This window comes from Periplaneta americana, chromosome 3, assembly GCF_040183065.1.
Source record: "Periplaneta americana isolate PAMFEO1 chromosome 3, P.americana_PAMFEO1_priV1, whole genome shotgun sequence".
Classification (NCBI taxonomy): Eukaryota; Metazoa; Arthropoda; class Insecta; order Blattodea; family Blattidae; genus Periplaneta; species Periplaneta americana.
In genome coordinates this window covers 190,864-206,183 of record NC_091119.1, presented here as the reverse complement: position 1 = coordinate 206,183, position 15,320 = coordinate 190,864, and the positions used below count along the sequence as shown (strand labels likewise).

At 37.5% G+C, this 15,320-nt stretch overlaps 1 protein-coding gene across 1 annotated transcript; it reads left to right on the top strand.

Annotated features, from left to right (window-relative positions):
- The first annotated feature begins 30 nt into the window (after window positions 1–30).
- Window positions 31–15,320, top strand: LOC138695724 (zinc finger protein 782-like). The gene is made up of 4 exons (XM_069819852.1): window positions 31–1,446; window positions 3,737–3,847; window positions 5,019–5,101; window positions 12,301–15,320. The coding sequence occupies exons 1-4, from the start codon at window positions 1,372–1,374 to the stop codon at window positions 13,133–13,135; spliced, it is 1,104 nt and encodes a 367-aa protein (XP_069675953.1). The 5' UTR covers window positions 31–1,371; the 3' UTR covers window positions 13,136–15,320.

Here is a 15,320-nt window from a genome sequence, read left to right as displayed (position 1 = left end):
ATTATAGTTCTACCACAATTACTTTAACAACAAAGACAAAAGCTGTTGCCTGCTTGCCTTGGTCTACCAAGTAAGTGTTCAAAATATGGGGTGAAAATTCAACTTACACATTAAATGTTAATTACTGTACATGAAAGTAAAGTTAATATGAAACTTCGCACAGGAATTCAAAATTCAGCAGTCCTACTCTAGAGCATGGTGAACAATCCGCAGAAATCAGATGCTGACCAAGCAACCAGCCGAAAGGAGGGGTGCTATACTTTGTAACGAAGAGCTCTTGTTCATGTTGCTTGTACCAGGAATTTTATGTTTTGGTATTTTGTAGTTTTCTGTAATTGTTGAGTTAATTGCTTTGTGTAGGTCATTCCAGGAAATTAAGGGCAAAAGAACTGAATTTGAAAATCATCATTTTGTCTGGAACTTCCATATTTCCTGGAAGTACATAATATCCTTGTATTTTTTCGCGAGTTAGTTTGGTGATTATCAACTCTTGCTACACGTGTTTACAAGGAACGTCTCCAGCGTGCAAAAATCGTCTATTTCGGAGATTTATATTATATAATTACATATTATTATAAACAGAGATAGTGACCTAAGGTAAGCTACTTGAATTGACTTAGTCTCTGTCACTATTGACAATCGGAGCATTGCTGTAACATTTCGTCACTGCTATTATCGGTGTATGTGCCACGAAAGTCAAGCAAAACACAAGAATTGAATAGGCTGTATTATTGACTTGCGTAATTGTATATTCTAAAATTTTTTTAATATATAGCAACAAAAATAAGTGAAGTCTTCAGTCCTTGTTGTACGACTTCATATTACTGCTAATTTGTAAATTTATAATTTTCATGTGACATTTGATTTAAAAAAAAAATAAAGAAAGAAAAGAAGCTGCCCTAGATAGGCCTATAGGTACAGCTGCATGTCAGTGAAGATGGGACAGGGAGAGAAATGATCTACATACAGTATTTCTGAAACTGCAAATTATAGTAACACTGATTATGATACAGCCTCTGTATCTTATAGCAATCCTAAATTAAGGACTGCGACCCTCGTGGGTTTCTATATGCCCTTTTGTTTAATTAGAATATGTAGACAATTACTTTACTGTGACTGTAACATATCACGGCATCCTTGATTCACACTACCATCTTTTACCGAATTTGTAATATTGTGTTTCATTCTTATATCAATAGGGTACCGTACATGTCAATTTTATTTATCTTATATTTGTAGCCGCCGAGATTCAATACCACAAACTCTTTCTTATAAGTCTGTTCTTTCAACTATTTGATGCTGAGATTGTCTGACCTACAACTAATAGAAGTATTTCTAACAGATAATCATCTGACACCGTTCTTTCAGTAAATGGATGTAATCAAAGAGGAATCTGAGGTGGACCCGTTAGCTGTACCATCATGTGATTCAAGACTTTCTCCAAATGTAAGTCTAAAGTCTCCGCCTTTCTGTGGAATTCTTCAAGTTAAACTTTCTTTCTTCGGTTTGTTATTGTTTTTTTTTTATGTTACATACACTGTTACTACATCCTAGTTAGGTATTTATCTATTTATTTAATCCACTCAACAATGTAATTACAGAGTAGATAGGCCTAAAATGAAAATAACAGTAGTAATACATATAATAATGGTATTTAAATTTAAACAGTTACAATCCAACACTAAACAAAAGATATTAAGCAAATATTACATGTAAATCTCGGTTAACAAAAACAAAAGTATTTACAGTATGAAGAAAACATGAAATGCAAATAACTAGTCACAGATTAGTAACAATAATACAACTGATCAGGGGCTAGACCTACGTTAAGTCAGAATTAGGAGCGAGTTCGTAATGATAATTGATATGAAATAATTTAAGAAGGAAGATCATTTATGCAATATGCAAACCAGTTAAGACCTATTTATTAGTAAAATACTTGTGGAGTGTTTTGAACGCTACCGGTATTTATTTCTCTCAAGAGTGTGCTTCTATCCTGAAAGATGTCAATATTGCTTAGTTTATTATAGAAGGAACAGATTCTAAGAAGTGGAGAGTACTTGTAATAACATGTCCTAGCATAGTTTAAATTAAATGTTTTACTGGTCTACAGTTCTCTCTTGGTACATGTATTGCTATCCTGGACAGTAGATGACTATTTACAGAACTTGTTAATAAATTATGGAGGCATTTTATATCAATATTATTTCTTCTGTGTTGCAAACTTTCAAAATTAAAGAGAGACAAAAGAGATGAGTACGAGATATTACTTTCATTATTCCAGGAGGGATAGTAACCAAATGATTTAAGAAACAAAAATCTGATGAATCTTTTTTTGAACACTCTCAATTTTGTTAATATATTTAATTTGATAGGGGTTCCATACAGTACTGCAATATTCAAGTTTTGATCTAACTAGTGAAAAAAATAGAATTTTTAAACTATCTTGAGAGGAGAATTTTGTGGTATGTCTATAGATAAATCCTAGAAGTTTAAGCGACGGAGACACAAGTTCAAGTATATGGCTGGAAAAATCCATAGGTATGTTTAAAGTAGGGTTGCCACCTGTCCCGATTTTGTCGGGATCGTCCCTACTTTTTTTGTAACTATTCCGTGTCCCGACACGAGTATGATGGGACGCTCAAATGTTCCTACTTTTCTGTTTTTAGGTTACAAGCCGAGTTTTATTATTGATTCTTCTCAAGGTTTTACGTCAAATAATATTTGTAATATTTATTTTCTTCTTTAAGCTTCTACAGTTGGTCGGTCACCTTCACAACTGTTTAAATTTACAAACGGAAGAGCGAACAACAATGGGTTCGTGTTTCTGTTTCTAAGAAATCAAGTCATTTCTTGCAGTTCGTGTTTCATTGTCGTGGAGCGGGATGAAAATTCAGTAAAGACTAGGTTTGTGGCAGTTATAAATTGCACTGCACGTATGTTAGCTATTGTTGCGCAGTTTCGCAAGACGCAGACATTGTTACTGACAATTTTCAGAACCATACAAAAGAACCGGTAATATAATTATTTTATAAATTCTAACTTTCAGGTTTTTTTAGAGCAGACTGGATGATACAAGCTTCACAAGCGAATAGTAACAGGCATTTCCCACATTTATTCTGCGTTTAATTTCCTCTCGAGGATCTGTTGTTCCAATATATTTGAACTTTTCATCCTCTTCAAAGGTTAAATTGCCAATTTTTTATATTTCCATTTTGTACAATATTTCGGTCAGGAGACATAATCACATACTTTGTCTTTTTGGGATTTACTTCCAACAAGAATAATTTCGCTTTTTAAAAAATTGTTTCAAAACCTTTTGCTAACATACAAAAGGAAACTAAATATGGCCCAGTTTTGCCCTTTCGATTTTTAATGTAGCCTAAACGGCGACTTGACAATTTTATTACTCGCCGGTTACCCCTGATGAACCGCCCAACCTGGCAACCCTGTTGTCCCTCATGTTCCGTTCGCTTCATACGCGAATCTTATCTAGAAGGCACTGACAATCACTAGAATATTTTATTTTATTAAATTGTAATATAGGACGCAGCCCTTTGGTTTCATGTAAGTTATGTAGTAAGCCTAATGTTTATATATTTCTTTCAGTCAAATCCGAGAAAATTTAACGTGCGCAGTATACAAAATTACGTAATTTAGGATTGTGACTGAAATAACATTAAATGAATTAACTTTACAACAAACAATAAAGGGTTGATGTGTGTGTGCTCCGCAGGAACTGGTAACATTGCACGGCATGGACATCGTATACGATCTCAAATCAGAAGTGAAAGTGGAGGAAATCCCCGTGCCAGTTACGTTTCCTGAGCTGCACTCGGAGGTCGAGGTGAGTACTGCTGTCAGTTCTTGAATTTGAGCTCATGTTGTGCATTTGCTCCAAACTCTCTGCCCTCAACACTGTTTTGCTCAGTTAATATTGGCAGAGTATTAATCACAGTTTAATCATTTGATGGGTGCAACATGATATTACCATCTAGTCACTTCCTCGTAGTATTTGCACTCATTGTGTACCACGCTACAATTTTCATGCAAAACAAAGAAATAAAAGTTGGTAATTCCTAATACGCTAGTGAGAAGCCTGGCGTAATTTTAGATGCCTTGTTCACTATTTTCTTTTGTTTCCTTCCTGTACTTCTTCAGAAGTTTACTTGCTGCTTATACCTACAAATATAAGTGGATTGTTCCTTACAATTTACCCTCATTGTGGGTGTGTTATGAACTGGAGTTGCAGCTGCTCATCTCAGCGGTTCATATTCTAGGCTGAAGTCACTCAGTGTCTGCAGTTGTATAATTTTGTTGCCCTACATCCACGTTTGGCCCGGGTTTTGAACAGAGTAACGTCATAATATTTATCACTGGAGATTCTTTGGCCTCATGTTTGAGTATACATTTTCCTTTAAGGAGTATGTCTTGATTCACGTAGGAGATTGACTTTTCATTGAACGCAGTCTGTTCCGAGTTATGGCTGAGTTGTTCTTTTAGACATACATTATGTCCTTATATATTATAATGAAACACTGACTATAACATTTTTTAGCTCAGCAAGTATTTCATTTCGAAATTTAGACCTCGCCTGTTGTGCTGTATTATTTGTAACTCTATCTGTCTGAATTAGCCTGCACAGCGCAGAGCTTCACTTGTGAGCTCGGTACTTCGACTCCTGTTTGTGTTACCGACAGACACAGTCCGCGTATTGCCGTCTGGTTTCTGAAGGTAACTTTTGAGCAGGTAATATCTTTATATTATTCCCCATTCCACTGTAGATATTTGGGCGTGCGCTACTTTATTGAAGCCATTAATGAAGTAGTTCAGAAGATTCCATCTTTTACAGTTGAGTAATGTGAAGAGCTGATTCTTAAAAGGTTTAGGATTAATCACTGCCATCTGACGGACAAGTATCTCCTAAGTGGAGCTCCTTCCCCAGAGGGTGACAAAAAATGTCCTGGCCTCCATAAACCGCCGACTTTAAATTTCTTTATTCTGTTTATTAATTTCAGGCACAGACATCCGGTGTGGTTGCAATAAAACAGGAGCCTAAGCTGGAAATAACGGCAGAGGAATGTCAAATCTCAAGTGACAGGTGAGTGTAACCTGTGTGTGTTGACCTTGTACTTCATTTTACTCAGTCTGATAATAATCAACTACATCATAAATATTAGTTTGTTACTGTAGCACATACTGCGGGAAGACAGATCTGCTGCAGTTGTAATGTTTAAATGTGAGCATCATTATCAGCGTTAGTGATGAAGCAAAGACTTGCATAATTATGATTTGTTCAGATATGAATGAATTTTTCTGGTTGCTGCCTGCTGTTATCGACGAAGCGCCTTCATTCTTCTTGATGACTTTAATTTCAGGTTCGAATCCCGCTCGAGGTTGTGGAGTTTTTCTTTCATACCATGGCATGATTGTGACTATAATAGTATTTAAATTCATTAATATGTCACATCAACGGACGTATATACAGTTACCCTGAAAAAGAATGAGGCGATTCTTGGTCGTTGGAAGTTAAAGTTCTACAGCGCGGTTCAATCGATATCGACTTAACGATACATACCATGAGAAATAGTACAAGAATTGTTACAAGGACCAGAATAAGGATCACGAAGAAGACTGCCATTTAAGGCCAGGATTTCACAACATAGCTCGAGTCACAAAATATCATTGCTTCACTGTACCGAATGGCAAATGCCTGCTAAGGGATCTACATTCTGGACTGCTGCTGTCACTGTCTTGTCTCGGTAGCTCATGTAGTAGCGTGTCTGTTCCACTATATAACCGAAACGTCTCGTGTTCGTTCCCTGGTAAAACTTTTTTTTTATTGAGGTGTAATTAATTTGTTCAGAGTTCCTCGACTGTCTAATTTGTCGAAAAATATGGAATAATTTATGCCCATTTTCTGGATCTTACAAGTGGGCTGAACCTCGTCAAAAAAAAATAAATCTTACTTGGAAGTTAAAAGTATTCTTCCTCAAACAAAAATCGTGAGAAACAAAAAGAGACCTGTTAACTTAAAATCTTGTCCACATGTCATCAGCTTCTATTACAGATCTAAGTCGATCCGGCATGGATGTCACGAGATTGTGGAATAAGTTCTGATCCCTGGCGAGATCTTCCCAGGTGTCAACAACTTGATCCCACAATTCATCTCGATTTCGAGGGCGTCGGTGGGCATAGGTGGCTATCCTTCTCTTTTTCAATTCCGCCCATAAATTTTCGATGACATTCAAATCAGGTGACTTCGGAGGCCAATTAATGATTTGGATCTCGGGTCTCCTTTGAAACCGTCCTTGAATGCTTGCAGCATAGTGCACGGGATGGTTACCCCGCTGGAACAGCAATGTTCCTTCGGGAAAACGATCTCGGGCGGAGGGAAGGAATATATTTTCCAGAATGTGCTCGTAAGTTCCCGCATTAAACCGGCCATCGATGCGATCTATAACGCCAGGTCCATCGTAAGACATCCACCCCAACACGATATGCTAAAGCGCCCCGATCTTTCACTTCGTGCACATAACGCTGGTCATGTCGGAGACCATCCTCACGATAGACACGGACAGGACCTTCGTAATTACTCGAGATGGTTGTTTCGTCGGACAAAATTACATTCCTCCAATCGAAATCCACTCGATTGGTAGCGAAGGCAAGGCGGTCGACAGCTTGTGCTTCCCCCAATATTTCCATTTGCGCAGCCCTCCGGCTCCTAATACCGCGGTTCCTCAACCTGCTGATCACAGTCTGTGAAGAGCCGGGAAAGTTAGATGCTGCTCTTATTTCGTTAGCAGTCAGAAAGGGGTCCTGTCGAACTGTCTCGAATAAGAGAGCATCCTCTTCCAATGAAGAAATCCGCGGACGCCCAGGAATAGGGCGATTTTCGACCTCCCCTAAATTTTGGTAACGATGAACCCACCTCGCGGCTGTACTTCCAGGAACACCGACCAAATGGCCAGCAGATCTAGCCCCATATCCAGCCTCGACTAGAGCTATAACTCGCTGTCTCATGTCACGTCGGTTCGCCATTACGATGAGAAATGAGGGATGACGATAATACTTTATTGTAGACAATGACTATTTAACGTGATATAGAATTATTGAAATAACAGGCAACTTGCATAGTAAGAGTTAATAAATCAACCCTAAATTAAATATCTAAATAACAGGATATCACAGGAAGTCCAATTGTTGCGAAACTAATCAAATTAAATCTAATTACAGTAAGTAAACAAACCCCAAGTTATGACACCACATTGCTACAGCTAAATTGTAGGTTATTAACATAAGCATTGAATAAGTCCGTGGTTGTGCGTTGGACGACAAAACCATCATCGAAAGTTCGAATCTTGCGGAAGAATGTAACTTCTTGCTTTTTATAATGTAAATCAGACTTCTAACTACAATCATTCATTTCTTACATTATTTATTAATATTTATAGCCAACATTGAATTTGTAAAGAAAAGACTTTAGAAATCTCATATGGAATTTGCGATCTGTTGAGACATAAACATAGATTATCTCTCGGAACATTTCCGTAAAAGTAAATTAAATTCATTCCTTGAAACTGGAAACCTTAGTCGCAGAGTCAGTTTCCAAAGCATACAAGCTGAAGTAGCACAGCCATTGATAAATGTTTTGTACACAGAATTAGACTGAATTCCTATTCGACAGAACCTATAATCAATGGCTTGTCTGAACATGATAAACAAATCCTAAGTGTTTCCAATGTCACTGAACAATTTCAAAATATTAATTTAAAAACTAAGAAAGGATCGTAATGCTGTATCTAGTGATTATTTACATTTATGTCTACAAAATGAATCTTGGAAAAACATATATGATACTGGTACTGCTGATATTAAGAGTAAATGTATTGAATTTTTCACTTAATTTCATGATCACTTCAGTGGATGTTCTCCACTCAATGTTGTGAAAAAATTCAAAAGTAAAAACATGTAGATAACGCAGGGACTTCAAAATCTCATGTATTAAAAAGAAGATTCTATATGTAATGAGTTGCAATGTAATGATCCTCATGTTCTTAAATACTGCAAGAAGTACAGTGTAATTTATCAAAAATTATGAAAGAGGGAAATAGAATATATTTGAATAGAAAAGTACCAAATTCAGATAATGCAATTAAACCTATTCGGAATATTATTAAATTTAAACTTGTAGATATCCTAAGAAAGAAAATATTTTTTCATTAAAACCAATGATTATAAAGTAGAGGATCCCAAATCTATTGCAAATTCTTTTAACGTATTATAGCATATAGTACAGAAATATTATTGACAACTTAAACATTCAAGATTTTGCAAAAGATACTGCAATTGGTTACTTAACAGATGCATTTAATAATTAGTATTAATATATGTATTTATTGAATAACTGCAACAGTGCTTTTTCATTCAATCATAACATGAATAAAATTGAATGCACATTAAATTAAACACTATTGCAAACACGTAGATAAAATAGTTAAAATTAACTGAAGGGTTGAGAATGAAATAATCTAAAGCCATACTTTTAACAAAAATTGTTTTGTGCGAGTGCATTTCGTACACATATGGGAAAGCTATGAATAAAATATTGTAATAATTACTCAACAAATTACATAGCCTAGGACTCTAAACCTTTGTAAAAGTTTGTCTATTATTATATATATTTTTTTAATTTCATTTTAATTGTTAGTTTTTAATATATATGCATTTACATTGTATGTGTGTATGTATAAATGCATTCATTAGATTAACGTTTATAATATTATAACTTGTAATTTTGTATAGTTTGCGATCATTAACACAATCTCAGGACTTTGTAAAACTCTATTTCAACGTTACTTAGCTATTGCAACGATATTTAGACAAAAAAAATCGTTGTGTAGACTAAGAATCGAACTCGCTCTGTTCTACACAACACGCGGAAGTCTTACCGTCTGAGCTATTGAAACGACATGAAAGCTTTCCTTTCTGTGCGGAGTGTCGATCTAGTCATGAAGGTCCATTGTCGATTCAACTACACGATTTATGTATATATTTATTTCTTATTTACGTAATATTATCATATTTTTGCAGTTTTTGAAGTGAATTTCGGAACGATGCTAGTAACAAACCAAATAGCCTGAATTTAAGTAACTCAATATTCGTTATCTTGTGTATCGGTGCTCTGGTCTCCGATCATGCGCAGTGTCTTACATCTGAGACTTAGGAATATTCAATCGTCTCTCCTTTTCCAGGGAGACTGTACGTCACCCACATCGTAAGATGAAGCTTACATTCATATTTAAGTATAATGAAATCTAAAAATTATTAGAATATTCGTAATTTCTTATATGCATTGTACTTATGAATGTTCTTGTAGAGTTTCTTCGTAATCTTGAAGGTTAGTGGGCCAACATTTCAGAACTGTCTTACTCATACTAAGCTTACTCAAAGGTGTATCCCATATTCTTAATCTTGGGCCAGACGCAGCAGAAAAACATTTCTATGTTCTAAATTTTAATTCAACAATAGTGTTGTGACTTTTATTTCAATTGCGACCACACACCCGTCAACAATGGGTATTCCACTCAATACAGTAGTCCTTATTGCATTCCACATAACGACAATGACTATTCAAGTGGGTTGTTGAGAAGAACAACAATGTACTCCTAATCTCAACTAATGTTCACAAAACACTATGTACAAAACAAAACTGTCAGTTCTCAGTTTACAGTTCGTCCGCCTTGGCTAGTTCTTCTAGATCACTCACTCAAGTTCACGGTACGTCGAACCCCAAGCCTTCCAGATTCATTTTACTGCACTTCGAACCGAAGACTTTCAGATACAGTGCACTACACTTCGAACTCTAGACTTCCGGATACGCTGCACTCGCCTGGACACTGCCACAGTTACTCAAGTTCACTGCACCTCGAACTCAGATCCCCTGGATACGTCTCCGCTAACTAGCTTCCTCACAGCTGACTATCTAAGTAAACTAAACTGACACACTCGCTCCTTTATATTTATTAACTCACACGTTCTCGAACCTTCTATCTTCGAAAACAATCTGCTTCCAGACGTTTCCCCTTACGTCCATACCCTGCACTCTGCGCCGGCCCCCCCCCCCTCCGCGGCCCCTGCCTCACTCCCTGCCGGACCTGCTCGTAGACTCCCGAGGGAACGAGAATCTTCCAACACGGTTGCCACAGTATCAAAAACTGTCTGTCCTGTGTTTGGAGACCTGGAGTCTCAAGGCAAACCGCAATAGAGTACGAAGTATAGCTCAGCCTTACTTAGACTCAAAGGTAGATTCTTGAAGATCAGTGCTCTGATAGAACAAGCACTTCATTGGGAAATAAATGTTTACAGGCATTTGCTGTAATGTGAAGAACTCGTTATGTACACAGTCATTATGATTGCTTTTATTTTGAGTTTCTACTGAGTTTTTTTTTTTTTCTTCTAGTTTTGACTTTCAGTCAGATCTCAATTTATTGGATCTCCTCAATTTCTCTTCTGGCTTCCCAGTAATATTTAACAATTTGTTCCTCAGGACTGCAGTTTACTATGTAATGAATATTCCCTGTTCCTGATGGAATCTGGAGTTTCACACTGTATAGAATTAAATCTAAAGTACCTGGATGAGTCTTATGTAATGTAACAACCTGGGGCTGCCAACTCCAGGAGCCAGGTGGACATGGCGACTAAAAATCTTTTTGTGGGGTTGAATATTTTGTACTGGGTTGAAAATGTTTTACAACTTTCAATTATTTTCTGTCTATAACGTCATAATGTTAACAAAAGTGATTCTAGAAAGAAATTCGAAACTGCTTTTTAGATTAATATGTTATATTTCTTGCGCATCTCTAAATATTGTCCCTACATAGCTTCAGTGAAGAGTACAAAGCGTCTCTGAGATCGTCTGTTTGCACAGCATAGATATTTTATATACTTCAGGGAGTTTTGTTGATAGCTGGTAAAAATAAACTTCCATTCCATATTAGCTGCCTTTGAAGGCATTCAAATGAATAGATACTTTATTGTTATTATTAAACCCAAGTGCTATTTTGTACATTAATACTATTTCATTTGTTTACTGATTAATGCGGATAGGCAGAAGAATAAACACAGTAGGCCTGGCGGGGACTGCTTCACTGTAGATTGAACTCCCGCTGTGCTAGCCATACAAGCAAAGCAATATATAATCCCCATGGACCTAACTTGTACACAAAGTGACCAATCGCAGGGTTCTACTCATAAGCAACGTCGGTTTTGGAGCAAGATTTTAGTTGAAGTGTGTTGTGACAATAAATTAATCTGTTCATCAAAGCAGACTTCAATCACCTTTCAGAGAGGTTTGATATATTGCTACAGTACCAGTTTCTGGTTTTTAATGCGAAAAATTTGGTGATACTCATTTCATCATCTTCCATGTTTTGGAAGTAAGTGCGTCATGGATTGACGACGACTGCTTTGGCAGGCCCACTTGTCAGAGTTGCTGTAACGTACCCATTCTTTTCATATGTGACAATTCTGCTGATGAATCTGTCGTCCGTAAGATTAGTGATCAGCTGATGACATATAACTGCTCTGCGTTGAAACTGTAAATTGATGTACGACTTTTGTGTGGTTTTATAATGTCTAGCATCATATTCTTCTGACGACCTGTGAGTACTTTTTTGTGTGTTTTGTTCCAAAAACTGCTCGTATTCTCAATATTCCATATTTCAGATCTTCCAGGATGCTGTTGTCCTCTTCTCTGTACTGCAATGCTGGCACCATCATTGTGCTACATCTTAACACTCGACGTCACATTTTCGAGTCCCAGTAGCAGCTTTGTAATTTTGTTTCTTGTTACCTTTGTCACCTCCATTTAAAATGGACTGCCACACAGTCGGTGTACACAAAAAGTGTGCTGTAAATCGTATTGCCCAACTAAAAAAAAAATCATTAAAATATTTACACCAAACTTAAAAAAAAACCGATGTTACGTATTGGGTGGCCTATGATATTTCAGATAAATTTGTATTTGCCAACTTGCGGCATCTCTGTTTTCTGCTCTAACCAGCATGGGATGGCTTGTTCCCTAGGCTCTTATAAAATTAATCCTTCAGCTGTTTTGCTTTAAAATGAATACTTTGAACTTATGTAATTATTGTACTGAGATTTTGATTTTTTACGTAACATGTCGACATCACAGTTATAAAATCGCAAAGCATGACAGATAATTGAAATTTTTAGTATGATGAATTGCAGAACATACTCATTTATTTGCTGACATTGTGTTCTCACTTTCGGTTGTAGCATTTTGTGTACTGACGAGCCTGAAATGCACACAGCTCCTGCGTCATCCGACAGTCCTGCCTGTGAGAGTGAGTTGTACAGCAGCCCGCGCCCACAACCCAAACACAAAACTGCATTCAAGTGCGATGTGTGCGGGAAAAGTTTCTCTGTGTCCAGATATCTGAAAGCTCACACACGTACGCACACTGGCGAAAAGCCTTTCAAATGCGATATCTGTGGGAAAAGTTTCCCTTATCTTACGCCTCTGAAAATTCACACACGTACTCATACGGGTGAAAAGCCGTTCGCATGTGACTACTGTGGAAAGCAGTTCTCTCACGCGAGTGGCCACAAAGTCCATTTACGTACTCACACCGGAGAAAAACCGTTTAAGTGCGAAATTTGTGGAAAATCCTTCTCTGAGTCAGGATCTTTCAAGGGCCATGCACGTACTCACACTGGCGAAAAGCCATTCAAGTGCCACGTCTGTGGCACTTGTTTCGCAATTTCAAGTTCTCTTAGAGACCATTTGCATACCCACACCGGCGTAAAGCCGTTTATGTGCGACATATGTGGCAGGCGTTTCTCTTTCTCCTCATCTCTTAAAGTACATAAACGTACGCACACAGGCGAGAAACCATTTAAATGTCATATTTGTGGGAAATGCTTCGCTAATCCTGGAACCCTCAGAACGCACCTACATAAGCACAACGAGAAAGGCCCGTTTGCGTGCAATGTCTGCGGCAAGCAGTTCTCCTTCTTGGTCGCCCTCGACGTCCATTTGCCTGCTTGCAAATGGGAGAACAATTTGAATGCTAAATCTCTGGGAAAGGATTTTCAAAATGGTGGCACATGAAATATCATGCAATGAAACACGTGAGTTGAACTTTCCTAGTCTAACATCTGCTTGCCACAATCGTACAATGCACAATGCCACAAATCCGTTCAAATGGTCTGAGAAATGGCTCCCCATTCAGATTAGTCTCAAATGCCGGCAAAAAGCAGTCGATTGCATTACGCTAGATGCATAATGATACTTCCACTTGACTATGCTAAGGTTTGCTGCGTATACACATTTCCCTGGAATAGTCCCGTCCGCATTTCTTAAATGGTTGCGAAGAGAAGAATGGAGACGTGCCCCAGTGCTGTCTATTGTCCGTGACTTAATGGCGCTGAATCATCTGTTAGAGTATTTGTCGTCAATGAATTTGTGGAAGTGAATTCGAAGCGAACATTTCCCATAGGATTACATGACATTTGCCTCACATTTGGGAAAAATCCAAGCTGGAACCGAACCTATGCCAGAGCACATCTCTGGTTCAGAAGGCAAATCACCAGATCCTATAAGCAAGGAAACGGGCGATCCGCCAGAAAACCGCCTGCGATTCTGTCAGCGTCACTATGATATGTTCCAGACCTGGCCGGGACTCGAACCCCGCACTAGCTACGTGACAATACGATGGTTTGGCTATGCAGCTAGCATATGGATTAGGACTGCTGAATCCTACAAGACTCCAGTTCACTTTCATATGGGCGTAACGTTTCCAATGGAAGTTTTGTGATAGTGCTTGGACAGTAACTGTGCCCGTAATGCTGTTTAAGACTTTGAAACGTCAGGAAACAGAATCATTTCCTATCGTCTATGAAGACATTTGACAGTACATGGACAGTCTCGCAAGTGTGAACAATGATATGGAACACATTGAGTTCACATCGGAGAAGCTGTGAGTAAATCTAGTGATGTATTTATAGAACAATATTATCTCATAATTCACCAATTATTACGTGAACTATTTCGTGGATGCATATTATTACCGGATGGTCCAATTCTTATCTAAACGTGAAAGTTTTTTAACCCTTTTTTCCAGTATTATATTGCAGTATAAAATGGCAGGCGATCAAACTTCAATTGGAACTTTTTTTAAGAGATTTGATTTATATTAAATATGCAACTCCCTAGCTGTACCTTCCGAGAGATGTCTGGGCGTTGGCCTTCACATGAGCGGAAGTTTAATGGGGAAATTTCTTCCCCCGTCAATACTTGAATCAGTGCATCATATGCATCCTAGGCATGAGGTGGAGAGATTTGAAAGTTTGAAGAATTTTAAATTTGTATGTCATTTAATTCGAAGCACAAAATAAATGTTGGTTTCACATTGCCCACTTATTGTAACATGAATTGCAGTCACTCCATGCATATCACTGCTGTGTCGTCACCCCCCAGCGTAGGAACTGCATCACCTGAACTGACTGCAGCCCTGACATAATTATAGCTCTACTACAATTAGTTTAAGAACAAAGACAAAAGCTGTTGCCTGTTTGTCGTGGTCTACCAAGTATGTGTTCAAAATATGGGGTGAAAATTCAGCTTAAACATTAAATGTCAATTACTGTACATGAAAGTAAAGATAAGTTAATATGAAACTTCACACAGGAGTTCAAAATTCAGTAGTGCTACTCTAGACCATGGTGAGCAATCCGCAGAAATCAGATGCTGACCAAGCAATCAGACGAAAGGAGGGGTGCTATACTTTTTAACGAAGAGCTCTTATTCATGTTGCGTGTACCAGGTTCTAATTTTATGTTTTGGTATTTTGTAGTCTTCTGTAATTGTTGAGTTAATTGCATTGTGTAGGTCATTCCACGAAAGTAAGGACAAAAAACTGAATTTGAAAATCATCATTTTGTCTGAAACTTCCATATTTTCTTGAAGTAAATAATATCCTTGTATTTTTCCCGAGTCTGGTAAGTATCATCTCTTGCTACATCTGTTTCTCCTGTGTGCAAAAATCATATTTATATTATGTAATTACATATTATTATAAACAGAGAGATAGTGACCTAAGGTAAGCTATGATATGTTTATACTTGAATTGGCTTAGTCTCTGTCACTATTGACAATCGGAGAATTGTTGCAACTCTTCGTCACCGCTATTATCTCGAGTACCAATGCGAGTTTCGATTTCGACAATGTTTACGGTTATTGTTGCCATCCCAGTTAGTTTGCTACTTAATACAAGACAGAAATATTCATGTAGTGA

What these genes read in the sequence shown, in the direction of transcription:
- LOC138695724 (XM_069819852.1), top strand. Translation starts at nt 1,372, where the DNA reads ATGGATGTAATCAAAGAGGAATCTGAGGTGGACCCGTTAGCTGTACCA. An exon ending in AGCTGCACTCGGAGGTCGAG is followed by an intron (nt 3,848 to 5,018) that starts GTGAGTACTGCT and finishes TATTAATTTCAG; the next exon opens with GCACAGACATCCGGTGTGGT. An exon ending in TGTCAAATCTCAAGTGACAG is followed by an intron (nt 5,102 to 12,300) that starts GTGAGTGTAACC and finishes TTTCGGTTGTAG; the next exon opens with CATTTTGTGTACTGACGAGC.